Here is a 12,718-nt window from a genome sequence, read left to right on the forward strand (position 1 = left end):
CGCATTTGACTTCTCGGCGGAGGGGTGCCGACATGAAGCTCCCCGAGCAGCCGGCTGCGGAGGGGGAGCTCCCGCAGAGCTGCTGCCCAGGGCTCGGGCTGCGTGCGGGGGCTTCGCTGCGCCTCCGCGCCCCCCGCGCTGCCCTCCGCGGCCGCGCACCTCCCGCGGGCTTGTCGCACGTTGTCATTAAGCCTTCAGTAAAACAATGAAGACGTTAGTTTTTGAAATCCTCTTCTCTTCCCCCCCCTCCCGCCCCGCGCGGTATTAAGGGAATAAAACAATCTACGCCACACGGGTCCTATTGAGATTAATGAAAAAATTATGCAAAAAAAACCCAACCAAAAAACCCCACCCCAACCCTCTCTCTCATAAATCTCATCTTCCCTTCCCCACGCCAGGCCTCGCCGCCGCCTTGCCTTGCACCTGATGATTTATTAAGGTAATCTGCGGGGATAACTACACATGTGCCCAGCTCCGGCTCGTCCCAGCTCATCTTCTAAGTAATTGTTTCTCATTAGTTCCGATAATGTTTTAATAGCGTTACCCATAATTTAGTCAGCCAAGAATTAATAACGGGGGGTGCCCTGACAGGCGGGGGGGGAGCTGCGAGGCGCAATATAAACAGGTAGTCTTTAATTAATCAGATTAGCCTGCAGGTCCCCGCGCCCCAAGGGAGCACCCGGCGCAGCGCCCTGGGACGGGACCGGGGCGTGGGGGGGCCGGCCCCGCTCCTCAGCCCCAAACTCCGCGGGTGGGGGGGGCCGCCCCCCGTCCCGCTCCTCCGCCGCCCCCCGGGCCCAGCCCAGCCCAGCCCTGGCCCCGCCGTTCCCGGGGACGGGGGCGGGGGGGGGGGGGGGCTGCCCCCGTCCCGCTGCTCCGCCGCTCCGCTGCTCCCTTTGCCCGCTGCTTCCACGCGGGTTGGTGGGTGGGTTCCCTCCCCCCCTTCCTCTCCCCTTAATTAAAGCAAAAATAACCCAAAATGTTTAAAAATCGCTGCTCGGAGACGGAGGGGAAGCATACTAAGCGAGCAGATGGGAGGAATAAGCCACTGTGACTCCATACGTAAAATGGCCATGGAGGCGGTGAAAAATGAAACTAAAAAACAACTGTTTTCTATTTACAAATTTAAATAAACAGAACAGCCTTCCCCGCGGTGTTTGTCTAAGTGCAGCAGCATTGCTGCTGTGTAGGTCATGAAAAGGTTGGTGCATAGTTTAAAACTTCCCATTCTGTTAATTTCTTAAAGAACAGTCGTTCATAGTCTGAGCACAAAAGCTCATGATTTAATGAGGAACAGAAACAAAATCTCTGATTGTTGGTGTTTCAAACTTCATTGGAGTCCTCTGGCAACCACAAGTTGATCCTCTGCAGCTTCAATACCCTTTAGCCCTCCATATAAGAGTACATGCTGAATAGAGGACAATGCCTGGTTGTTATGTTTATTTACCCTTACTACAAGCTGGGTTAACCTCTTCAAAACAGCTTTACTAAGCCCGTTAACCACACGGCCCACATGACCTGTAGCCGTATCCCTAATGTGATGTAAATCTGACTCGAGACCATATGCACAAGTTCTGCTGCATTGTGTCTCCGAAAACTACAAGTTTATTGCCGTCCAACCCTTCCCGGGCTGGATGCTTCCAGGAGGAAATGCTCTGAATAGCGACCGCTTAAAAAAAGAGAAGAAAGTCAAGAGTCCCGCGTTGTCGGAGCGATATTTTTAATGGCTGTTGCGCGTTTACAGAAGGCGGGGGGGGGAATGCGAAGCCCGCACAGGGTAATGATTTTCATCACAATTATTTCTACCGGTGCGTAATTATTCCAGGCGTAATTATTCCCTTTCTGATGGGAGTTCTGCATCGGAGCGGGAAGAAGCGTCGATACAAATAGAAGCGATTGACCCGCTTTTCACCTGCTCTTTTAACAGAGCTCACAGCTTACGTTTTGCCTTTCTCCTTTAGTGAAGTCATAGTCCCCCATTTGTAGTAATTATCGTGATGTCACACAGTCAGTGATGTAACTTCTTTGCAGGCTATGAGGAGTACATGGGCTGTGCAGGAGCGAGCAGTGGTTTGAGTCGGGAATAGCTGTAGTAATTAGCAATTCTGGCAAGCAAATTATGACAGATCTGCAAAATGGAAATGAATTTCTGCTTAAGCTTGACGTCTTCAATTTTTTTTTCCCCCAAGTATTATAGTCATCTTTTAAAACAGCTACTGGGGCCCCATGGCGAGAGCTTCATTTACCAGCTCATTTTTTCTTGATGGCTGTGGCAAGCGTAACAATGTTCTGTGCCTGCTTCAGTAATGGCATGTCGATCATGCTCCCACGGAAAGTAAATGCTCCCTGGAAAAGAGAGAATATCAACTTCCTGAGAGGACCTCTGGAAATTGTAGTTTCCTTGTCTTTTTCTTTAAAAACATATCCGTTCGGCAAGAAACGTTAGCTCCCACAGGAATCCTGAACAAGTTTTAGGAGACAAACTAACCGAGACGGGGCAAATGCATTTAAAGACATGCGGTGGGTGCCGAGTGCTCCAAAGAGGAGGCAAAAAGAGAGAGAAAAGAGAAGCCCAGTGTGCAGCCTGCCCGTTTCAGCCTCTCTAGCTGGCAAACACCGAGGGCCAAGAGCAGCGAGGCCGTGCGTGCCAGCCGGGGGGGCTGGCGGACACCGTGCCTGGGGGGCAGCTGTGCTCCCCACATCCAGCATCACCCTTGAAACTGTCTGCGGACGGAGGGCAAAGCCAGAAGCGTTAGCTTTGTCAGGAAACAGCGATAGGCGTTTGGGGGGGTGGAGGGAAGTTTTCCTGACTTGGGGGTGTGCTGAGGTCGTGCTGCTGCACCTCTCCATCAGGTCTCCAGTGCTAAAGATAGGCTGGGCCTGTGCTTAGAGCCAGGGGCTGGGATGAAAGCTGAAAAAACAAGTGGCTGGGATGATAATATTGCCCAAATCTGCTCTGGAGCCACGGTGAAGCGCACCCGAGCACTGCGTATAGGGGATTTTCCCGAGCGGATGCAGAACTAGCCAGTGTGCCTCACCAGTGGCTATCTGAGAGCCAGGGCAGATTTCAGAAGTCACTTTGTATTTACAGGGATTTTGTGATGGTACCATGGTGACAAGTTTAAAGTAATTAACTATGAATCGTAGTTAAATCTTAAACAGAAGACGCACGTTTTAAATAGGGCCAAACCTGACTTGTTCCTTTGGATGCTTTAATCCACACGTGTGTTGCTGAGGTAGGATTTTGAAGATAAAGCACTGTGCATCAAGACATGCCAAAGTTCAGTAGACCAAAAAAAAAAATCTTATTTGTAATTCTGACAGTACTTTGACACATTCTTGAAAAAACCAAAGATGCACTCCCTTCCCTGGCCCCAGTGTTGTGTAGGGCGTCTCTGTGAAGCACTGCGCACCCTTTTAATGTCCTGCTGCAATCGATACGGGATCACAGGCTGGTCCTAGATTTGACAGCAAGCGAGGCTAACCAAGAACAGGGTAAGAACGATAGCGGCATGTGTGGCTGTGCATGCATGGGGAGAGAAATGCAGAGAGCAAGCTGTTCATTGTTTTCTGGTTTTCATTTAAGGCTTGATAATCATTAAATAGACGACTCTCGTAAGTAAAGTGAAAATAGAACCCATTTGCAAAAATGCTTAGGAAATGTGTTGCTCCAGTGACATATCTAGCTTGACTGAAGCAGTATTAATTAAATACTAAATCACATTCTAGAACAGTTAAGACAAAAATCCACCTTAAACAGTACTCTAATGCAAATCAATATTGTTGCCTGTAAGAACAGGCTGTATTAAAGCCATTAAAACCCTAATAGTTAAAACTACTATTTTGTTCTAAGCAGGATTTCCTACGATAGCTTGCAGTATTTTAGGTGGGTTTGGAGAATAATGGGACTGACAGATACTCAATGGTAGATGCTTCATATCGAATTTCTTGTTTACAGAGCAACCAATCAACCCTACATTACCCCAACAACAACATTAATATTATTATTATTACTATTATTATTAATAATAATACACCACTTTATCTTAGCTACATCTCAGCCATTTTCACTTATACTTTCAAACCTTTACAGAAAATGCAGCTTCAAACGATTCCATTTATTAACTGTTGTGAAAATAAATTGGGAACTAAGTAAACATTTTATGACATGGGACTTCTTCAGAATAATTCAGGTCTACGCAGTGATCTCAAACGGCAAGATACATTTTTTTCACTGAAAGAAAAACATGCTTTAATTATGCCTATTTTTCTGTAGGCATTCAGTCAAATAATAGCTATTGCTTAAAAGAGAAATTTGCCTGTGGGATGACAGTAATAAGTAGAGAGACGTTAAGGTCAGGAATCATCCTTCCTAGGTCTGTGAAATGGCTGACCTGGGAGCACAGCTACCCTAAGTACCTGCAGTGGTGTGCAGAAAGAGACGGGCGCCTAGCAATGGCAATCCGCACCGCTGGTGGCCCAAATCATGATCGGGAGGGTCTTACCCCTTCCACTGAGTGTACGCAGGACGCTCTGAAGTCAGGTACCTCTGCAGGTGCCTAAGTTGGAGCACGATGAATCTGGGTCAGAATGTCTTTTTTGAAAGCAGGAGTTAATTAAACAGCATGCCTGTCCTCTCTTCATTGAAATAACATGTTTAGAAAGGAAACCAGGATAATAGTGTGTGTATGGACACATGAACACTGAACCACTTGAGATCGGCTGTATGTTCTCTTCTTGTCAGCGTGCAGCTGTAGTTTGGGTTGCTAGGAATCTGAATTCTTGAAGGAAAAAAATGCTCTTTTTTTCTAACAGCAAAGAGTAACACGAAGAAGTTGGCTTCTCTGCCTGTTCACTCGGAGGCTTATTTTCTCCCTGCTAATTTGCAGTGTTGAGCTAAAGTCCAGAAAAAGAAACCGATTTTAATGCCATTGAATATACTCTATTCACTGCCTCTCTTTCCACCCACAGGTTTCAACAGATAGGAAATACCAGTAATTATAGCTTTGTCCCCATGCTCTCTTTTCCAGTTCTCCTAGATGAAATTTGCCTTTAGCATTCTTTTGATTTTCTCTTGCATGAATATAAAGAAAACAAGACTTTCTAAAACACCATTTGCTTTGATAGCATTAATCTGGGGATTAATTTAGTCATAGATCTAAATTTTCTTTTTGGCTAATTTTCTCAATAATCTCACGCTTCCAACCTGTACTTAGACTTCCAGTAGTTCAACTGTGGGACCAAGGGTCTGTTTTTAAGGAAGCTTGCAGCGTGAATGGGAGCGACGGCGGGTGCGTGGTGCGAGGCTGGGGTTTGCATCCATCGCGTTTGGTGGCTGTGGTTCTCGCGTGCCACGCGGCCACGTGCATCATTCAGCGGGAGCCTTTTCAGAAGGCTGCAAAAGGCTCCTGCCATCAGGTGAGTCAGACATGTCAGACCTGCCCTGGGAAGAGACAGGCCCTCCAGGTAAAGGCTGATGGAGGAGCTGGGAGAAGGAGCAGCCAGGAGGCAGAGCCGCAGCCGGTGGGTGCAGCCTTTGGGTGACGATGCACGGGTGCAAGTAACCCGGGTGGGATGAGAAGCGGGGGGACGGCGGACAACTGCGGCACCCACCATACTGCTGGCTGGAAGTGCAGCCCTTCTGAGGAGCGGGTGGCTCTGTGGGCCAAAGACAGTGCCCCTGTTTTCAGCAGTGCAGCACATACTCTGCTGTCCTTACCCAGTGCCATCCTTCATGCAGCAAGACAGCGAACGTGCTAAGGGCGAAGCCCTCTGAGAAATAGGGTGACTTTGGCCTGTAGGGTATGGGAGCTGTAAGAGCGCTTTGGCTGGGCTATGCTGTACAGCTGTGAAGGCAGCACAACACAGCGGAGGGGTTTCTGTTTGCACAGCCTTTGGCTTCCCTCAGCCTGATGGCTGTATGCCTCTGTCAGGGCAGACTGTCAGGGAGAAAGCAAGGAAGAAAGGTGAACGAGCAACGTTTCCCCTTTGGCTCATCATGCAGACTAGCTAAGAGTCCTTCCTGGTTGACTGACAGGCGAGGGAAGACTCAGAGGTGTTTCCTGCTGGACAGCTCTGTGAGAGCAGAGCAAGAAGGCGGCGGCGGACCCATCTAGCTCCTCTTCTCTCCGCCTGGTCATTGGAGAGCCCACCAAGTCATCATTTCCCCATCTCCACCTCTTGTACCAGGATCAGCGCAGGACCAGTACTGTGCAATTTGCTGCATCCCCCAGGAACCACGTAGTATTTGAATGCAATAATTTCAGAATGACATTTAATGCTCCGTTAAAACAGTAGTAACATCTTTAAAAACGTAACAGCTATTTATGCAAGATGCAGGCCATGCTAAGTAAGGCCTTAACAGCTCTACTTTGAATTTCAGTATGTCCTAAAGTGCTTTGAGAATGGAACGGAGAGGGCTTTTGGCAAATACAGGAAACAGCTGGAAGGGAATTAAAATTATAGAAAGCTGCTAGGTTTTTTTTTTTTTTCAGAAGGAAACAGCAAAAAATGATAGTCTTGGAAAAAAAGAGAATTGAACATAGTCAGCCCTAAGTGATACAAAGATCCAGCCTACAGACAAGGGAAGCGATAAGGCAGAGTTGACAAAGAACAGTCATTTTCACAGGTCAGGAGCTGAAGATATAGGCTTATGAAAAAAGGGGGCAAATCAAGTTATGCATTAGGAATACCTAATGCAATAACTTTCCAGGTGACTGTGGAGAGACCGAGAGATTCAGAACCAAACTTTGTAAGACATCAGTTTGGCAAAGCTTATGCTTATACCTTATGAACCTCGTTTTGGATGAACATAGCCACTACCAAACCCAACTCAGATCTAACAAAGTTCAACATATAACTGAGGGCTCTTCTTTGACAACTTAGAAGAAAACTCTGGCCATGTGTTGCCGTGGATTTTGGACATGGCTCTTGTCATGTCTATATGTCATCCTTAAAGATTTCCTTTACCTATAAGAAATGACGTGTATCAAGTAGCAGAAGGAGTTTCAGCGTTGGGCTGTTATTTGCCATGGCCAGAAGATGAACACATTAATGCAGTGGTTCCTGGAACATGAAGACCTCCTCTTTTTGTGTGTGTCTGTATGTGGCAGCATCTAGGAACATTCGCTCTGTGAAACTTACGGGAGTCATTAAGAGCTTGGTAAATCTATACGACCATCTCATAAATGGAGTATACTTTTTTTAATGGCAAGAAGCATTTTACCTTTCTAGAAGGTAAATGGAGGGGATTCAGAGTCAATGATTTCTGTATCGGCTGGGGATCAATATGTTCTGGGGGAACCAGGAAAGCAGAAGAAACGATACAGCCAACTCTGTTGCTGGTGTTTATCATGGGTGGTAGAATTGTGTTGACTTTGACTACAACAGGGGATGGACACGATCACAAGTGAGGCACCTTTCACGTTTTTCCAGAAGATCAGGGAAAGTAAAGTTTCATAATTCTTCATCTCTCCTGAAACCTTTTTATGTAATTTGTAATGTTACATGGGGTTTTACTCCCACCATCTTTTGTTTCCTTATGTACCACTGGGTTAAGGAGAGAAACAAGCTGGCTAAAACTATTATGATACAGAACACTTAAGGCACCTCGTAGTTATGTGACACGCTTGTCTCTGAGCTGTGGCTTGGATTAAAGTACATAAGTTAATTAAAGTAAAGTAATAATTGTTCTGGGACATGTGGGACAGTGATCAGACGAGCTAGTCCCCTTTGGTTGACAAGATGGAAGAATTAGAGGGACTCCTGTACCTGGGGATGCCTGTGGCTTTTTCCTCAGCATTTGCTCTGTCTGTGGTTATCTGTGCCTCTATCCACGTCCATCCCGATGACTGCAATGAACTCACTAAGAGGATGACTGCAAACCCTCGGTTCTTAGACCACTGGAAACTATTAATAACCTGCATCAGTACTGAATGTGAGGATTGGTTTTCCTAATGTATAGCAAATATATAAATTTCGAAGTACCAAACAAGTTCTGTAAGTTCCAAAAAGCCTCCTGGCTTCCTGATCGATTGCAGATGGGACTCCAAACATGAGCACGGGTTGTGAGAACCCTGCACTCTGTTTCGGGAACCACTGCTGTTGTTATTAATTACCTTCACTATTGGTAAACCTTTGCTAATAAGCCTTTGATTTGATGCCCTATTCTATCAGATCTCATCATACATGTAGCCAACAACTTTAACTCCCACGTGACAGTGGCCACGCCTTTCTTACAGATATTTATAAGGACTACATTAAGCCTGTGGCTTGTCTATAGTAGAAAAAACCCCTCAATTGTCTTGCATCACATGAAAGACTAGAGCCAATAGTGCTATATTCATTTATTATGTGTGTCAATGTATGGGCTGCCCCGGGCCACTGTGTAGAGACAGACAACTTTTTCAAAAGCAGTTTGCTTTGGGGATCTAGTCAGGTGATTCAGATGGCAGGGTTGGAGGTGCTAGGGGATCCTGGTGAGTAGGTAGGGCTTTGGCATGGGCTGGACTCTGGGTACCTGGGCCAGTGGAAGAAAAGGAAAAGCAAGCTAAGGTCATGTTCCATGAAATTGCAATAGGGACAAGAAAGCACCTGCTGCTGAATTTTGAATTAAGTATAGGTCTAAGATATATCTAATGCTTATGGAATTGCCAAAAAAAAAATCTCTGCCACTAGTTAGGTGACTGTTGCTCAGAAGACAAGCAAACTCATGAGTGAGGGGAGGTCCCTTGACGGCACTCTGCTGGCACAGGGTTGGAAATACTGCCCTGCTGATGAAGATTTATTTTTCTTCAATTACTTTTCTTAATGGTTTAGCTAGCAATACTTTCTTTTGCAGACCAAATCCCTGCAATGAAATGTGTGGCAGTCGGGTTACCTCCTCACCGTACTTGGCTGCCTTCTGAGAGGACATGCATCGAGGACCTAGGGGAAATGGGCATAGGGGGACCAGTGAGCCACCCACCCTTCTCTCCTCCACCCCCTTCACCATTAGGAGATGTCATGAAGCAAACAGAGCTCCCACACCGCTCTGGTAGCATGGGCCAGAGGCTGTGTGTGAATACAGCCACTGTCTAAATAAGTAATTATGTAAGTCTCCTTCCAGCCCCTATGACCTGTATCAGCACCCGCAGGCAGATGCCAGGATAAATGGAAACGAGCAGAATGGGCCATGCCAGCGGGCCAGTGCAAACCTTGCGTACCTCCCACAAGGGGAAATGGAGAGCACGTATAGACACGCATCCTCAAGTCCACAGACACAAGAAATCTTTGATCCATAGTTACCTGAGAAACATTAATTCTTTCCATGGTAATTCAGTGGCTCACTTCTAAATCCCAAAAGTCTAGTTATGACTTTTTGGAGACCACAAAAATACATGGAATAACCCACTAAAATCTGCTTGGGTCTGAGAACATTATGTCTAATCCTGCACAATGTTAAACTGCTACAAGGAAATGAGCGTGTTGTGCTCTGGAAGAGGGCAGATTTGCTTTTCTGAGGAGGGAAGGAAGAAGGCGGATGGCAAAGGGTCCCCCTAAAAAGCATGGCATTCAGGAAGATAATTCCCCTGGGATTAAATGAAAACAGACATTCTTTAAGCAACCCCCTGCAGAGGAAACTTGGAAATCTGTGCTTTGGGGCTTAAAAAGAACGCTTGGATTTGCTTACAGGTAATGAACAAAAGAGAAGAGAGTCCTGGTCACAGCAAATGGAGTTGGGTCTGTGCCCGAGGGAGGAGTGATTATGCTGACTACAAAGGAATGACTTTCCCTTGAAACAGAAGGTTGAAACCATATTTTTGGGGAAGTCAAGAGTAGGAAATAAGCTAACAGCTGTGATGGTGCTGAATGCAGGTTTAATTTTTTCTTTTGCAAGTTGTAGCCAAAGAGCCATCATGAAGAGCTGGGTCATGATTCCACCGTTTAGTGATGAACTTCCAAAAGTTAGTGAGCTGCTAGGAGGTGTTCAATGATATCTGGGTCAACTGAGCATGTTTTTCAGGCTATAACAAGATAATGTCTCGCACTCCTCCCTGCTCAGGCCTGTCCTGCCTCCAGACCAGGTTGACACACAACTCTTGGCCGCCTTCTAGCATCTTTGCAGTAGGTAGGAAATGCCCAAATAACTGGTGTAGTCACATATGACAAACTGAAGACTCCACACACAGCAAGCTATACAAACAGAGCTTTTTGGGTTACCTATTTCTGTATCCTCTCCTTTGAACCCTTTGACATTCGCCCCTTTTCTGTAGCAACATCATGGGAGGAAAGACACATGCACAAAATCTTTGGGGAAAATAAATGATCCCTGAAAAGGTTTGTCAAAAATTTCTTTTTGGGAAAAGGAGATGCTCAGTGGGTCTCTGTGATCTGTTGAAAGAAGGGATAGATGGGGAGGGAATTCTGCAAAGTATCAATACCAGCAAGTTTCTATAGCCATTTTGTTGATATGAAGAAAACATTAAATATCACTACCTTTTGTTGCTTTTCACCAGTGTAAACTTTGACCAGAGCAGAAGCAGTTAGTTAGTTCAGAGGATAAATCAGTTTGTAATGCCAGAAGCAGGCCTGTTTGTATGAGATATGCTTCTACCTCTAGGAGCAGAGGGAAGGACACAAAAGGTCGAGAAAGAAAGAGCAACAACAACATGAAACAGAGATTAATTCTTACCTCAAATAACTCCCTAGCAGCAGTACAAGAACTCTGACAGAAAAAGCCCTTTCTAAAGCTCAACAGGTAGGAAGGACTTTGTGATCCCTCAAGTCCACACTAGGGCAGGAAAGATGAAGAACAGGGACCTACAAGGTCCTTTACTTCTCCTCCGTCAGACATTACCATTCCCAGCCCATGGATAAGGGTCTTGCCCTGCTGTGTGAGCCAGACAAGCTGTTTTTCCCTCTTACAGCCCCCCAAGCTGCCTGAACCACTGGGGACAGCCATTTAGGCTGGGATGGGCCAGGGGATCCTGCTTGGTCCAGCTCCAGAAACTCCTTCAAGCCACCAAATTCTCTACCTCTCACTGAGCAAACAGCCTGTTTAAGATCCCCTGAATGAAAGGCAGACATGAGGGCTTTTATTGCCGTCTTTATGTTTTCTTTCATTCCTTCTCATTGTGGTTGTTGCCTTCCTGTGTGCTTCTCTAGAGTAGGAAAGAATAAAATTAAAGAAACAGAGAAAGTCATAGAAATCAGGAATATTCTCCACTGGTTTCCATCCTCCGTCTTATAATGTATTGGGAACGGAAGAATCCTAGAGAGCACATTTGCTGCTGCCAAGCAAATCTTTATTTTATAGCACAAAAGCAGCTTCCTGGACAAACATCCTATCCAACCATGCATTTTTTCCCCTAGTGAGCATCATGGTTATTATATGGAAAAATGAAAAGTAACTAATATTAAGACTTCGGTATCCTCAGATGCCCTTAATTAAGTCATTTAGAATTAACTTGAGATTTATAGCCATGGAAGCAATTTATTAAATATAGACTAGAAAATTCCACCTGGAAGTAAATGACTACAGGACACACAAAAGGCATTTGATCCTGAAGGGGAAGGTAGCTATAAAATACAACACAGGCAAGAAAAAGTAAAAACAGTGAAGCTCGTTCTGTCAACAAGAATGGAATCACCATTATTTTTGTAGTCTATATTTTTTCTAATTTCAGATTAATTTTCTGAACAGCCGTTTTTTACTGCCATTTTCTATTTCAGCTGACGGAGCTTTTGCAGAGAGCTGCTCCAGGTCCCTGGAAATATCAGCTAGCACAGAGAGAAGTGAAGAGGCAGCAAGACCGCTGCTACTTAAATTAACTGAAACAATATTTTGGCTGTACAGGCTTCTGAATTCCCTCAGTAAGCCTTAAAAAGAGCCATCTGGTCAGAACATTACATCTCTGGTTAGATCCTGCTTTGGAAATTGAAACGAGGCTCGTGAGCGCTGGTTAATGCTTTTTAAAGAGGGATTTGGGAGGTGGGTAGTTGCCTTGGTGGGTTGCTTGGTGCAGAGCAGGTTTTGGCATGACAGCGGGCAGGTGTCTGCAGCGATGGATGTCTCCTCACTCCGTGCCCGCAAAAAAGCATCACCTGCATTGGGAGTGTGCCGGCATGGCACGGCCCTTCCAAAAGCAAGGGCACTCACCCTGTCTCACCGAGACCCCGCATGCACCTCCTCGAGGCGACAAGGACAGAGGGGTCATGCCTTGCTGAGGAGGAACCCAGAGCGGTGCCATCCCGTGCCCTCTGCAGGGCCCGCGTCCCCCGGGACAGCAGCTGCGTCCTCCAGGAGCTACGTCCGGGTGGAAAGACTATGGAGGGGCACAGCATCCGTCCTTCTGCTCCCGGCTTGCAGAGAAACTTCTCCCTGCGGGAAATGTCAAAGCGCCATCCGAGTCCCTCTCCCCCCATGTTTTGGACACAGGTCTTTAATGAGTGGAGGAAAACAGATTAAGAGCCACCGAATGCCTGCTGGGGAGTGTGGGGGGGAGTTGGCAAGCAAATGTTTTGTATGAGTTTCTGCCCTGCTTAGGAGCTTTTGCAGCCCCGTGTAGTAAAATCTGTCTCCTTCTCTCCCCACCTGGCATAACTCCCTCAGGACTGATTGCGCCAGTGTGGGAACCAGTATAGCACAAGCAATTAGCTACTACAGCCCCTTCTGCTCCATTGTAAAGGTTCGAAATTTGCCCCCAGATGGATCTTTCTAAGAGAAAAGCCTTCAACT

The 12,718-nt window shown here is 46.2% G+C and overlaps 1 protein-coding gene across 7 annotated transcripts in view; it reads right to left on the minus strand.

The window, feature by feature from the left end:
* The window catches only part of CLYBL (citramalyl-CoA lyase), a 209,097-nt gene that overhangs the window by 30,815 nt on the left and 165,564 nt on the right, over positions 1 to 12,718 (minus strand). For 2 of the 7 annotated variants that reach the window (XM_072853867.1, XM_072853804.1), the window contains one exon: positions 1,710 to 2,346. The exons of 2 other annotated variants lie outside the window; for them this stretch is intronic. In XM_072853867.1, coding sequence (XP_072709968.1) covers positions 2,251 to 2,346 — 96 coding nt within the window. In that variant the 3' untranslated portion in view covers positions 1,710 to 2,250. Of the gene's footprint in view, positions 1 to 68; positions 193 to 1,709; positions 2,347 to 12,718 lie in introns of those variants that run through there. 3 more of the 7 variants (XM_072853821.1, XM_072853811.1, XM_072853830.1) reach the window with 3 other exon arrangements.

Source organism: Ciconia boyciana, chromosome 1 (assembly GCF_034638445.1).
Source record: "Ciconia boyciana chromosome 1, ASM3463844v1, whole genome shotgun sequence".
In the NCBI taxonomy this organism is placed as follows: Eukaryota; Metazoa; Chordata; class Aves; order Ciconiiformes; family Ciconiidae; genus Ciconia; species Ciconia boyciana.